Source organism: Microcebus murinus, chromosome 3, assembly GCF_040939455.1.
Source record: "Microcebus murinus isolate Inina chromosome 3, M.murinus_Inina_mat1.0, whole genome shotgun sequence".
NCBI lineage: Eukaryota > Metazoa > Chordata > Mammalia > Primates > Cheirogaleidae > Microcebus > Microcebus murinus.
This window is the reverse complement of record NC_134106.1, coordinates 26174815-26190171: the sequence shown is the minus strand read 5'-3', so window position 1 is coordinate 26190171 and position 15357 is coordinate 26174815. Positions and strand designations below refer to the sequence as shown.

At 33.5% G+C, this 15357-nt stretch overlaps 1 protein-coding gene across 11 annotated transcripts in view; it reads right to left on the bottom strand.

Annotated features, from left to right (window-relative positions):
- Positions 1-15357, bottom strand: part of BIRC6 (baculoviral IAP repeat containing 6) — a 237240-nt gene that overhangs the window by 115530 nt on the left and 106353 nt on the right. For 8 of the 11 annotated variants that reach the window (XR_001160238.3, XM_012788384.3, XM_012788390.3 and 5 more), the window contains 8 exons: positions 15091-15228; positions 13431-13558; positions 8220-8351; positions 6622-6837; positions 5870-6053; positions 4735-4890; positions 3144-3277; positions 2310-2463 (listed from right to left, as the gene is read on the bottom strand). Coding sequence is in view for 10 of the 11 variants with exons in the window: in XM_012788384.3 (XP_012643838.1) it covers positions 2310-2463; positions 3144-3277; positions 4735-4890; positions 5870-6053; positions 6622-6837; positions 8220-8351; positions 13431-13558; positions 15091-15228 (1242 nt within the window). In the remaining variant the exon portion in view is untranslated. The remainder of the gene's footprint in view (positions 1-2309; positions 2464-3143; positions 3278-4734; positions 4891-5869; positions 6054-6621; positions 6838-8219; positions 8352-13430; positions 13559-15090; positions 15229-15357) is intronic. The other 3 variants (XM_012788389.3, XM_012788386.3, XM_012788388.3) reach the window with 1 other exon arrangement.

Sequence of the window (15357 nt, the reverse complement as noted above, 5' to 3'; positions counted from 1 at the left end):
ATCTGAACCCAACAGAGGTGATGAGAAGTGTGTCCTTACAGAAGAACAATCTGACATGTGGTATCAGAGCTAGAGCAGGGGTAGACGATCTGCGGAAAGGAGGTTAGAAACAGGAGACTAGTTACACAGAAACAGGTAGATCACAACCATGAAGTAATAAAAGCAACTATGTTAAGGATGAGAGCCAGATTTCTCACTGCTAAGGAAAAAAAAAAAAGGAGGGTATAAATATGGAAGGGAAAAAACTAAAATGAACCCTATTAGATTGTCAGATATACTGATGTGAACACATCACAGTCAATATATATAGACACTGAAATAAAGACACATGAAAATGTGTGTGCTCACTCGTGTGTGCGCGCACGCTCCTTCTCTCAAGTCTACCAAGAGGGTATGGAAGCAGCCACCAAAATAACAACAAGTACACCTAGCACCCAAATCTTTATTTAAGCACATCTCTGCTTTAAAAGGTTTTGAACCACTCTACTCCTTGCAGAAGTGGCTAATTCACAGATTGGGACAGGTAAAGTAAATGATGAGCGTGGGGTATCATGTTTTGCCAGAGAACAAGGAAGTGTTCAAAGAATGATACGGACATGTCAAAAAGCCACAGACAAGATTAACAGTGATCCTACTGATCAACTTTGGGACAAATTGAACATCAATAAACAAATAATGACAATACTGTTAGCGTGCTTAATGACAGTAAACTAACTATACACGGAAAAATGGTTAAAATATTTTATGTTATTTACATGTCACCAAAATAAAAACAAATGCAAAATAATATTATACCCCACTGAATAAAAAAGGAAATCATGAGTCCATTCAAAACTAAATGAATAAATTAGTAAACTTTTAAAAAGAAATATGGTGAGGAACAAGGCAGTTATACTGTTTCCAAGGACTACTCTGCTTCCCCAATCCCCAAAAACCTTTTGCAAAGGGAAAAAGAGTAACTTTACAATGGAGAAGCCTGGCAGACTCCTCCTTAATTAAGCAATTAAACTTAACACCCTCAGTAGTGGACAGATCAAAATCATGGGTCACTTAATATTAACAGGATGAAAGGAAATAAAATGAGCACTATGTATGTGATATTCCTGCCAAGATGCATGATCTCAATCTAATCATGAGGAAATAGCACACAAAACAAAACTCAGGGAGAGTCTATAAAATAACTGGCCTATATAATCTTCAAAAGCATCGAGGTCATAAAAGTCAGATCTAAGGAACTGCTGCAGACTGAACAAGACTAAAGAGAAGTGACAACTAAATGTAGTGCATGATTTTTCACTGGGTCCTTGTGCATAACGAACATTATTTGGACAACAGCTAAAATTTGAATATGCTTTCAGTGTTTGAGAGTAGTGCTAATTTCTCAATTTTGAGAGAATATGATTCTTGATGTGCTTATGTAGAAGAATGTTCTGCTTTGTAAAACAAACAAAACAAAAATAACATCAAATTAGCAACTTATTTTCAAATGGTTAGGGACAACAAACATTCTCTGCATTGTACTTGAAACAATTCAGTAATTATGTAATTGTTCCAAATTTTTAAAAGATGTTTTATAAAAAATTGAGGCCGGGCGTGGTAGTTCACACCTATAATCTTAGCACTCTGGGAGGCAGATTGTTTGAGCTCAGGAGTTCGAGATCAGCCTGAGCACGAGCGAGACCCTGTCTCTACTAAAAAAAATAGAAAGAAATTAGCTGGACAACTTAAAAAAAATATATATATAAATATATATACACAAATAATTAGCTGGGCATGGTGGCGCATGCCTATAGTCCTAGCTACTAGGGAGGCTGAGTCAGGAGAATGCTTGAGCCCTGGAGTTTGAGGTTGCTGTGAGCTAGGCTGACTCTCTAGCTCAGGCAACAGAGGGAAACTCTGTCTCAAAAAAAAAAAGGAAAGAAAGAAAGAAGAATTAAGTATGTCTCATATATTTTACATGACTATAAAAGTACAAAAATAATATTTAATGTGGTTTCATTCTATTTATAAATAAAAGTTTACTTTTAAAGATAAGAAATTAAAACAAAGGAGAATTAATTAAAATCACTGTTAATACCATCCCTACAAAAAGCTTTTGCTAGATGTTATTTTGAGAGAGAAACACAAAGACCATAAATGGAAGCTCTTCCAAATTGACAAACAGTGTAAATGGCACTTGTGACACAGATGATACTAAACTCTCCTGGCATACACATACCCAGTCTCAATTTCTCCACGTATAAAGTACACATAAATTTGGGACTTGTTGTAAGCATACCATATGCCTTAAAATACAAACATACACTTACCCTGAGACACTGAAACACTAACTGTCTGTGATCCATTCTTCTCTGTGTTTGCTGGTGGCTTTGCAACAGGAATTCCCAGACCTCCAATGTAGGGGTTGTAATTGTAGGTGCCATAATCAGCACCCCAATAATCATACCATGTACTGCTTATTGGCTTAAAAGAATGGGAAAAAAAATGTGGGTTTTTTTGTCTTTTCACTGATTGTCACATTATTTACATGATCTAAAGCCAAATACGATTACAAAATAAACATTCTCCCCACCCTTTACATTTCTAAAACCCACTTAAGAATGGCTTTAATTTTAAACCATTATGTAAGAATGGTACAGTAAGATTCTCTTCATTTTCTGCCAAAAATCTAGAAATACCTTATTATGTTTAAAAACTGAAAGATAACTAGCATCTCTAATAAAATCTCTTATGCACCAAAAAAAAACAGCACCTCTATAAAGTATTACAAAAAAAGAAGAAAATGTGGAGACTAACATAGAATGAGAAGCTGCAATGAACTCAGCTTGGATGAACTGTAAACAACTATCTGAAATGTTGATGACTCATAACTATACTTCTGCATACTTAACAATGGTTCTTATTGTTATAAGGTAATTATTAATGGCTATATTAATAATATTGTATACATTTTCTTTATTAATCCATTGGTATATTTTTAAAAACTACTATAGTACCTATAGCAATTCAATGCGTTTTGAACGTGCTGAATAATGGACTGTATTTAGTGATAAACATGTATATTTTCCTCTTTTAGGTAATTACTAAGCCAAGAGTATAAGATGAAAGACTTAAACTGCAAAGAATATTCTAATGTACCATACCTTAAAAACCTTGGCTGCAAGAGGATCCTTTTCCAAATCAATATCTAAAGGATCAATGTCAACTTCCATGAGATCTTGAAGTAGTTCAAGGTCAATTTCTTTATCTTTTTCCAAAGAGGAGAGTGGAGGTGCACCTTCAAGTAATTGAAAGTGATTTTACTGGTGGAGTGCATTGCATAAGATTTAGCTGATACATTGCTTTTATTTACAGAAAAAATTATTTTGCTTGTATGTAACATATATATGCCTATTTATTTTAAAAAACACAAATGTTTCACTTAACAATTAACCAATAGATATGCAAATGTATCACTCCATAACATACAATGAAAACATGAATGCAATGATATTTGCTTTCCTAGGGAAAAGACTAGTATTAGTTCTTATTGAATCAAGTTTCATAAACTTTGTTATTAAAAATAATTATTAACATTTCTAGAATAAATATTGTTCTAACATATCAATATATAATTCATTATGTTGCATCCATTATTATTGGTAATGTTATCCAGTAACAAAGAGAAAAGCAAAGAGGATTTAAGTTATAAGACCTCTATTTATCTTATTTTTCTATTATGAATTAAAAATTATTTTGCTCTTAGGTGTCTCTGAATTTTTAAGTAGCTTCCTATCACTTATAAACCTTACTTTCCCATCATTCCCATGTTCTTATTCAACATATATTAAGAGAAAGCCTACTAAATGCCAGCCTGTACTAGGGTTTGAGGATATGTACATAAAGACTAATGAAACAAATCTCCTCTAATTAATAGAGGTTGAGAGGTGGGAGTGTATCTATAATTTAACTAACTCCAACATCATATGCTAGCAGAGATACTTGAAAGTACAAGAGGAGTACAGACGGTATAGTCCTGATCTCTGCAGGTAGTGGTAGAAAAAGCCTCTTGGAGAAAGGTATGTTGTATGTAAACCTTAGATAGACAGGGAGGATTTCATCATCCAAATAAGAGAAGGAAGTCTATACCAGATAAAGAGAATATCATAAAAAAAAAAAAAAAAAAGATCAGATCATGAGAGAATGTTAAGAGTAAGGAATGACTAATGTTTGAAAATAACCACAGCATCTGACATATATAAGGTAGGAATCAAAATGGAGTTTCCACATCACAAAGGATTATACATGGTAATTTACAAACATCGTTTTTAAAAAAGAAGAAAAAAACAAAGAAAAAACTCCACCCAAAAAAATCCACAAAACAGCTTGATCTAAAGAACAAGTCTTTAAACCTTGCTATCTTCACTACAGCTTATCTTAAAATGTTTTCTGTTTTGTATTTTCTTCAACATAGGCAAATGGGACTATGTCAAAATAAGTCAGTACATTATATGTCAGTACATTATAAAATGTCAGTACATTATAAAATGCAACCACTTTGTTATAAAAAGCATTCATTTAGAGAACCAAGACAAAATGTTATTTATCAGGAAAATAAATTATGTAGTGTATAAGGCCAAATACCTAATAGAAAAATATAAAAATCAACTTTATACTTCTCTAACATTTTTTAAATGATTTTATTTAATAGAAAAAACTGAAACATCTTAAATAAAACACAATTAACAAATGTACCTGTTATATCATGTGTCAAAGGTTCATCTATAGTTTCCAGCAGCTGAACTGAGGACTGCTGAAGGGAGTCATCAGAATCACCAGCTGTTGCACCTACATCATCACCCACTGTTCCTTCTTCCATGGCTTCTGCAGCTACTGGAGCCAACAGTTCTCCTGTATGTAAAGAAACAGTCTCAACTGCTTTAAAAATTTATACAGAGACTTGTGAAACATATTAAACCAGAATTTTTCCTCCAATTTAGAGAATGACAAAATATATGCTGTACCAACTACAAAAGAATTTAAAGCAAATGAGTCCCCAACCACCTAAGGAATTCTAAGACTCAGTACATTACCTTCAAATGCCAAAGTCAAGTAACTAGTAGTAGTAAACACAAAATGCATATGTATAAAGAGTTACTATAATTACCTTACATATATTGACAACTCATTTTATCAAAACTACCTTGTAAGAAAGGTATTTTTATTATCCTATGTTACAGATGAAGAAACTGAGGCACCGTGATTTCCTCATGGTTACATAAAGAACCAATAAGCAGCATACCACTGGTAATAATAAAGCTGACTAGCTCCAATGTACTTTAACACATTAAAGTACATGCACTTTACATGTACTTGCACTTTAACAAACTAACTCCTTTCTAAAGATGTATATTTATCACATCTGTCAACATAATTAAATATAAAGTAATTCTAAATAGCTACTACTATTACAACATTGAAGACCTTTATTATTTTTTAAGAGACTCCCTATATTGCCCAGGCTGGAGTGCCATGGCTATTTACAGGTACGATTCCCACTACTACTTATCAGAACAGGAGTATTGACCTGCACTGTCCATCCCTCCTTAGGAAACCTGGTGGTTCTCTGCTCCCAGGAAGTCACCATTAATGCCGAATTTAGTGCAGACACCCAACTGGCATAGAGCACTACAGCCCAAAACTCCTGGGCTCAAGTGATCCTCCTGCTTCAGCCTCTCGAGTACCTGAGACTACAGGTGCTGCACTACCACATTTGGCTAAAGAAACCTTTTATCCTTTTAGGGGGTTACAATTCCCTTTAAAGATTACTTAGCTGAGCAATAACAAGCTAATTCTGACATACTCTTATGAAAAATAAAGCCTGACAAACCTGCTAAAATATCCTGTAGCATACAAGTCAAGGAATACTGAGCCCAAGCACCACCCCAAGATATATCTCCTCTATTGAAGTCAGTTCCAACCAAAAGCAATAGCAGTCTTTCCAGCTGGGGTTCATTCACAATCTCACATAGATGAATAGTTGGCCTTGTGGCATTTGCAATGCGTGCAAGAACCTGTAATACATTTCATAAAATCAGACACTTAAATAGCAATTACATATATTTTTTCAAAAAATAACATTAATATGCTAACACTGGAATAATATGTACGATATCATCATTGGAATAATGATGTACGATTCTGTTTTCAAAATAATCACTTGAGAGGGAATGAAAACGAATGTAATTTCATGAAACAAATATTAAAATCTGATTTAAAATCTAGGTGAAAGAGTTAAAAATAATTTCAACAGTGAATATGCTACATTAAAAATCCTTCATTAACTTAATGACATTTATTTGCATATTTCCTATTTTAAATAATATAAGAAAGGTAGGTTGGAGATAGATATAACTACATTACCTACGTTTGAAATTCTCAAGTTTTCACTAAAGTAAAATATTAATCATATTTTCATTGAAATAAGTGGGGAAAAATTAAAACTTTCCAGATATAATAAAAAAAACTTAACTGCACATAAAAGAAATCCAAAAGAAGTACTATTATTTCTTTTAATCAAAATCAATTAAAAACTGTCCCTGTAAATTTATATTTATAAACAATGCCTAATAGCTTACTTACCTTACAAACAAATAATAAGAGATCTGCATGACATGTAAAATCCATGGAGAGGAGAAACAAAACAAGTTTCTGGACAACTGAGATACAACGTTCATGGGCCAGAGTAAATGGGAGTGGTTCTATCTCTGGACTTTCTTTTGTTGTTGTAACTTCTGTATCTAAATTAGAACGGGACCATTCTGCTGTCCGACGTAATCGAATTAAATCCTTAAAGTGCTGTGTGCAAAAATTTACAGTATTTGAATCAATGCTTACTTAACAAATCTTTTAAAGTACAAATTTATGTAATGAATTTATTAATGTATTCACTCAGAAAATTTACAACTTTTAAAGAACAAAATTTTTTTATTAAACATGAGATTCAAAAGGTAAGATTATTAAAAGCTATACTGATCAACATACCTTAACTACTAGATTTAAGATACAGGATATATAACAGAATTTTAAAAAAGTAAATTTCTACAGATATGTAGTATAGGTAATTTCTTAAATTGTTAGGTCAAATCTAACAACTTAAATAAATATTACCATAACATCCTAAACATAAATCATAGAAGGCTGAAGATACAGAAAACCTTAACTTTTAAGTACCAAGTATTAATTCAAGTTATTTCTAAATCTGGTAGAATAAGCATAATTGCACATTCACAGAAACAATAGACAAACTTGGTTGCTATATACAAATGTCATTTCCCCAAATTAAAAAAAAAAATGTCATATCAAATTTTTTAAAACTTTTATTTACAAATCACTTGAACTTCATTTTCACTTAGGAAGGACATGCTATGGCCAGGCACCATGGCTCACACCTGTAATCTTAGCACTCTGGGAGGCCAAGGCAGGAGGTTTGTGTGAGGCAAGAAGGTTAAGACCAGACTAAGTGAGACTCTGCCTCTACAAAAAATAGAAAACTTAGCTGGGCTTGGCAGCACGCACCTATAGACCCAACTACTCAGTAGGCTGAGGCAGGAGAATGGCTTCAGCCCAGGAGTTTGATGTTGCAGTGAGCTATGACAATACCACTATACTCTAACCCGGGCCAAAAAAAGAAATAAAGAAAAAAAAAAAACAAAACACATCTTATATTTGAGCCTTTTAGCACCACTGGATCCAAAAGAACTTTTCACTTCTAGGCTCAGCCCCCAAAATTTTCCAATAACAAAACTAAAAGGAAAGGGAATGCCAAATTTTTCACTTTATATATTAATTTTATTTTTATGGCTGACACAATGGTATTTACAATCAAGCTATGTATTTTTATATTATAATATGGAAAGAATCAACAGCACTGTCAATGCCACAGTATTAAAACTGTACATTCCATTGTCTTTTATCTTTAATTAACTGTAACTCAATCTACTTTGAAAGTAATATACTAGAATAATACCTCAAGTCCACATTTATCACACATTTCCTTGAGTTAAAATCTACCTTACCACAAAAAAAAAAAGCTCAGAGTAGACTGAGTTTTGTCTTGATAAACTGAATAACATAAACATAGCATATATTTTAGTTTCCTTGTAGTTATTAAAGATACTCGAATAATTTAAAATACTAAATGAAAAAGTGACCTTTCTGAGACAAAGTCTAGATAATACCTTTGAAGTAGCCTGCTTTAATTTTGCTTGCTCCACCAGGAGTTTATAGGATGATCCTTTGTTACTTTGTATTTTTTCTTTTTCCATCTGTTCCACCAGAGCCTTCTGTTTTGCTTTTAAGAGGTTAAGTTGCTTTAAAAAATAAACAAACAACTTAAATTTAAAATGTTAAAAACAAAAAAGTAAATTATTTTACTCCTCACAGAATTCCTACACCAAATTAATGGAATAAATAAATCCTTGAAAGATCTATTGTGTTTCCCCGAAAATAAGACAGGACCATATATTTATTTTTCCTCAAGAAGACACCCTAGGGCTTATTTTCAGGAGATGTATTATTTTATTTAAGTAAGGTACAACAATCTACATTTATTGAAATACAATTAAGTCATCTTCTTCTGGAACATCATCATAGTAAAATGGCAGCCATAGCGTTCCTTGTTCCCCTGGGGACACACAATACCTAAAGCGGAGCATCCCGCTCCTCACTTCACTGAGGAGACTTTCCCCTCAAAGCCAGCTTGCAGCAGGCACAGGATGGCCGGGACCTGACAGGGGTAGCCAACTTTGTTGGTGGGGCTGCCGGCACCTTTCTGGTCACGTCTGGGATAGTAGCTGTCAGGATGGGGCAGATGGGAAGGGTTGCTCATTTTCTTTACCGCTCTGTGATGAAATGCATGGGTTGTGCAGATGCGCTGTGTAGCCACACCCATCACTGGGTCTTATTTTTGGGGTAGGACTTATATTGTGCAAATGCTTAGAAATCCTGCTAGGGCTTATTTTATGGATAGGTCTTATTTTGGGGAAAACACGGTAGTAATACAATTTTAACGGTGCTGATTTTTAAAAAACAATTGTTTCAAAATCCTGACTTCAAGATCTCTGCATGTTATCATTAAGATCTCCCTTACTCCCATTGGAGAAAGGAGTAACTAGAAGGCTTTCTTACATAAGCTACTAAAGAAATTGAGGCCAGGCACTTTGGCTCACTCCTGTAATCCCAGCACTCTGGGAGGCCGAGGCTCAAACTCTGTTTGAGCTCAAGAGTTTGAGACCAGCCTGAGCAAGAATGAAACCCCATCACTACTAAAAATAGAAAGAAATTAGCTGGACAACTAAAAATATATAGCAAAAATTAGCCAGGTATGCTAGTGCATGCCTGTAGTCCCAGCTACTTCGGAAGCTGAGGCAGAAGGATTGCTTGAGCCCAGGAGTTTGAGGTTGCTGTGAGCTAGGCTGACGCCACGGCACTCACTCTAGCCTGGGCAACTGAGTGAGACTCTGTCTCACAAAAAAAAAAAAAAAAAAAAAAAAAAAAAAAGAAAGAAAGAAAGAAATTGAATGATAGGTATTTCTGAATAAAGGAAGAGACATATTTAGCTTTAAATAAATACATTAAGAAAAATATATATATTTTTTTGAGACAGAGTCTCGCTTTTGTTGTCCAGGCTAGAGTGAGTGCCGTGGCATCAGCCTAGCTCACAGCAACCTCAATCTCCTGGGTTCAGGCGATCCTCCTGCCTCAGCCTCCCGAGTAGCTGGGACTACAGGCATGCGCCACCATGCCCGGCTCATTTTTTCTATATATATATTAGTTGGCCAATTAATTTCTTTCTATTTATAGTAGAGACGGGGTCTCGCTCAGGCTCAGGCTGGTTTCGAACTCCTGACCTCCAGCAATCCGCCCGCCTCGGCCTCCTAGAGTGCTAGGATTACAGGCGTGAGCCACCACACCCGGCCTAGAAAAATATTTTTTAATGCTTAGTATTTCTTAGCTTTGCTTTTATAGGAATCTCCCTCAGGAGTAATCCATATTTTTAGTATGTCTGTGGTTTTAAGTAAATTTTTTGAGATCACTGTAAATTCATATATAACTTAAGAAATAATAAAGCTATGCTAGAATAAATTAAGAAATAATACAGGAATTTCTTGTATGCTTTACCCAATTTTCCCTAATGACGACATCTTGCAAAACTATAGTATATCACAGCCAAGTACTCGCGTTGATACAATTCACCAATCTTATTCAGATTTCTCCAGTTTTACTTGTACTCATTTGTATGTCTGTGTTGTTAGTGTTGTATACACTTCTACACGTTAGTTCATGTCACCGTTGTAACATTCAATGTTGAAGAGCTCCATCACAAAATTCCCTTATGTTGTCCTTTTATAACTATACCCAGCCCTCCAATCCCATCTCTCGCATCCCTAAACCCTGGCAATCAATAATATATAGCAATTAACAAACAGACCAAAGGGGGAAAAAAACTCTGCCAATAAAACCTTACAATCTTGAACTGTTGAATATGGAACTGTTGAATGAATGACTTCCCCATGTACTCATATACACAGAAAGTTACTTTAAAGAGAATGTTACTACAAAGGTTTATTTATAACCAAAGTTACAAATGAATAACATTTTAGCTAAGAACTTAATAAATCTGCCTTTTCAAAGAATACTTCCTAAATTTCTACTATTGACACATATTTTTGGTATCAGGGAAAAAAATACTAACTAATGTTATAAAGAAAAATCAACTTGGCTGTTATCTTCATAGATGAAAAAAATATACCCCAAATTTAAAAAAGCTTGCAAATGTATTAATAATAAAAATTAACTGAGAAGTTAATTACTAAGTCAGTAGTGTCAGAAAATAGTTTCAGAAGTTCTACAATTAACAAATATAATTATAATCAAAATTAAAATTTTTATTTTTAAACTAGTTTTATTTATTGTACAAATGTTTTCCCTAAACTAAGTTGGCAACCTGATGTCCAATCACCCTGAATACTTCAGTGTATAATTCCTAGAAACAAGAATGTTCTACAAATCACAATACAACCATCAAAATCAAACAAGTAACAGGATGCCTGAACACCAATTATTTCACAGATCCCCTTGTTAAGTTTTGCCAACTATCCCAACATAGCGTCCTTCATAATAACGATTCAAAACAGTAATATTTTACAAAGAAACATCTACTTTGTTACATGCTGGGTTTTGTTTTCCTTCTTCATATCCTAAAGTAAATACAGAAAGCATAAACATTAAGCGCTCGATAAATTTTAGCCAGATTTGAAAAGATATAAATTATTACTACCTGAAATTGATTAAAAATCTCAAAAAGAAAAGGGAGTTGAAGAAGAAGCTTTACATCATTCTTCCTGCAAAACTGATAGTTGAAAATTTTAGAAATGAAAAATAAACAACTTCGTATCAAGCCTACCTTTAAAAAAAGGCCCAAAGCTTTCACAAATATGCCAGATCTAAAGATTTTCACGTAGAATCTTATTTCATCTTAAAGTAATTATATTTTTAAACTACTACATATAACACACCGGGGTCTATACCAGGAATCAAGGATATAGTTTATATCCTTTGAAAACTGTCTTTCTCTAGGAGAAAGAAAAAGATACTTTTTAAAAAGGAACTGTACTAATAAAGTACTGGTTCATGTGAATCTGACATCAGCTATAAACTCACTTCCTCAGATAGAAATGCACATTAAATAAATTTTACATGTAAATTTAGGAGAGATCATGTAACTAATGTAGCACATTTATAGAAACCACAAAGATTCAATTATCCTGCAATAAAACCACATTCTAATACATGACATTCTGTGAAGGAGAGCAAGAGTAAGAAAGAGACAGAATGTATAAGTACACTAAAAAAGTAGAAAGAGGAATATAAATACTATATAAGTATGCATATTTGTTTATATTTCAAAAAGAAACAATAGACAAAATGAGTCAAATACTGACAAGTTAATCAACAAAAAAATGGATAAACAGATTTTGGAACATTCAAAGAATGGATCTTTGCTTTAAAATACTATTCATTAGCCGGGCGCGGTGGCTCACACCTGTAATCCTAGCACTCTGGGAGGCTGAAGCGGGCGGATTGCTCGAGGTCAGGAGTTCGAAACCAGCCTGAGCAAGAGCAAGACCCCGTCTCTACTATAAATAGAAAGAAATTAATTGGCCAACTAATATATATATAAAATTAGCCGGGCATGGTGGCGCATGCCTGTAGTCCCAGCTACTCGGGAGGCTGAGGCAGAAGGATTGCTTGAGCCCAGGAGTTTGAGGTTGCTGTGAGCTAGGCTCACGCCACGGCACTCACTCTAGCCTGGTCAACAAGCGAGACTCTGTCTCAAAAAAAAAAAAAAAAAAATACTATTCATTGAACAAAAACAAAAAGAAAAGTACATATTTATTTACTTATAAATAAAAAAATAAACAAAAAGGTAAAAAAAAAACAAAGAATGGAATAGTGGTCAGAAATAAAAAAGAATTACTAGTATACTCAACATAGATAAATCTCAAAACATCATTTTGAGCATAGAAGTCAGATACAAAAGAGCATATATAGCACAATTTCCTAACAATACTTTAAGAAACAATTTACTCAAAGTGAAATGAACAAATCTCAGGTTAACAAAAGAATATCTACAAAAAGATGAAAAATGAATAATAAAAGGAAGAATACAGGATACCCAGGGAACATACTGCATGAGGATACTATTCTAATTCAGAAACCAGGGACAACCTCTTTAAGGAAATGAATATAAACTAATAACTGAAAAATAGGTTAGGTTATCCAGGCAAAAGAGTAAAGTGTATAGTTGGAAAGAAAATGACTAGTAGCACACACAAAAAATTCCTGAATAAGAACACCAGTGTGAGTGGTCCTAAGAACTTAAATTCAATATGGCTCAAGCATTCAGAAAGCAAAATTGAAACCTGCAAATTAGACAGAGCAGGAGATAATGGAGACCCTACAGTCATGTGAAGGAGTTGTACCTTCATACAATAGTCAATTGAAAGCCACTAAGAATTTAAGGAAGGAATGAGATGATCAGGTTTGTATCTAAAAATAACTTTCTAAGGACAGGATGGAAAATGGATTGCATTAAGGAACAACAAGGACAGGGAGTCTTTTTGACTAGTCAATAGATAATGGTGACCTCACTTAAAATGGTAGTAATATAGATGGAAAAAGGCTGTGTTTACAGAACATCACCAAAACTGTATAAACTATATATTACTGTCATTTTACAATTAAGAAACCTCAGTCTCCATAGTATTAAATAATTTTCGTTAGCTAATTAGCTCTTCAAATACCTAGGATCTCATGGCACATCTATCTCATGCGACCTCTAAAACAATAATTTCAAACACTGAAATATAAAATATAATGATAAATACCTGTTTATGATGAACAAGCTGCTTTCTGATTTTCCTGGAATATAACCTGTCAAGGCTACTGCTACCTTTGGAAGATCTATTTAAGCTCTGAGTGTGCAGATTGTTGTTAATAAAACTCCACTGATTACCTATAGGGGAAATAAAAGTTTTATTACTAATTCTGTTAAATGTGATTGTAAAGTACCTTTGATATCCAGAAAACACAAAACAAAATTATACATGTGTCAATCATGACAAAGCAGTTTTAAAGAAAATTAATGAAACCATTGTAAAGAAGTTGCTAGAAGATCTCATTCTAGAGAGGTGAGATAACTATCATTACTATAATCTAGACCACAAATGATTTTAAGACCAGAGTTCTGTCTCCAATCTTTCCTTTAGGATTATAGCCATCTCTCTCCACAATTGTTTAAGATTAATCTTAAACAGAGTTCTAATGACGTCATTCAGTTCTAACAACAAATACTCACTACTGCCTATTTCAAACACAAGCTTTCATGCAGGGACCAAAAAAGGGTACTCAACAAACTGACTAATCACTGCCCAAATAAGGTTGAATAGCTAAAAAAACAGTTGTGTATATAGCTACATTTATTCTCATTTTTTTGAATACATCAGACTATTCTGTGTCATTATTTTTGTCAATTTAAGCCCAGTAACACTTTATCCATCTCCAAACCTTGGACATCTTTTTCTTAACCTAAAAAATATTTTCCTCTTCTCTACTATCCATTTATTAAGACTTAGTTCAACCTCTAAAGAAATTCTTCCACCACTGTATTCATAGTATCTAAGCAATATAAACTAATACTTCTAATACTGTTACATTCCAAGTTTATATTGTGTTTTTATTTGTGTATCTTACCTCTCTATATCCTATAACTACAGTAAACAAACCCATAGATACACATTATTTGTTTTTAAAAAGTCGATATAAAGCAAATTCTCTGTACATGACAATTCCCCATCATCTTCGAAAACATAGTATGTAAGCAATTTATTCAGCTATAAAACATGTCAAGGGAGTTTCTTAAAAATACTAGGATGCTGACAATGCATAAAATTCCAAATTTTATGGACCTCAATGGCTGTGTTTACAAATTAGATTTAGCTATCTCAAGTCCTTTATAAAAAGCTTTGTTAACTGGAAGAGGGGAAGAAAACAATTGGTCGTGCAGTTTGAATTCCTTTAATTTTTAACTTTTTCTGCTGTTAAGTTCATGAAGAAAGATTACAACTCCAAAAAATCTGTAGTTAAGCATAAAACCCTCTTGTAATTAATTAGGAGAACTCGACAATGGTAAAATTAAATAACATATTATACCAAGAAAAAAACTACAAGAACTCTTCACAAATTTCCCTTTCATAACTCACTTATATGCATGTTATTTTAAAATGTTTAAATTAGCATACAGGAAAAAACATTATGAAAGACATAGTTGTATTTAGAAACTAAAAGTTATGTCGAGACAATTGAGCTTGTCTAGAAAGTTCATCAAGTATAAATCCTATCTTTAAATATTATAGACTCTTAGTAAGGTTAATTCATATTTTTCATAAATTACATACAGGTGGCATTCTCCAGGCCAATAGCCAGTTCTGGAACAACAGCGGAGTCACTCAAAATCCCCACCAACATATTATTATAAACTTCTGATACCTGTCAGAAACCTCTCCCTGTCTTTACCATTCAAAGGTTTCTTTGCAGCTGCTGCTTCATCTTCAACAGTTGCCACATAATCCAGCAATCTGGACACCAGCATAACCACCCAGCTGATCATGGGAATATCTAGTACTCCTATACAGAGATAAGAGGAAAAAAAATTCCAGGTGACTTTGGGTTCTAATGAGTTCTAATAAAACAATTGAGATAAAATATTTCATAAATCCAAAACATACCATATCACTACTAACACTAATATTTACA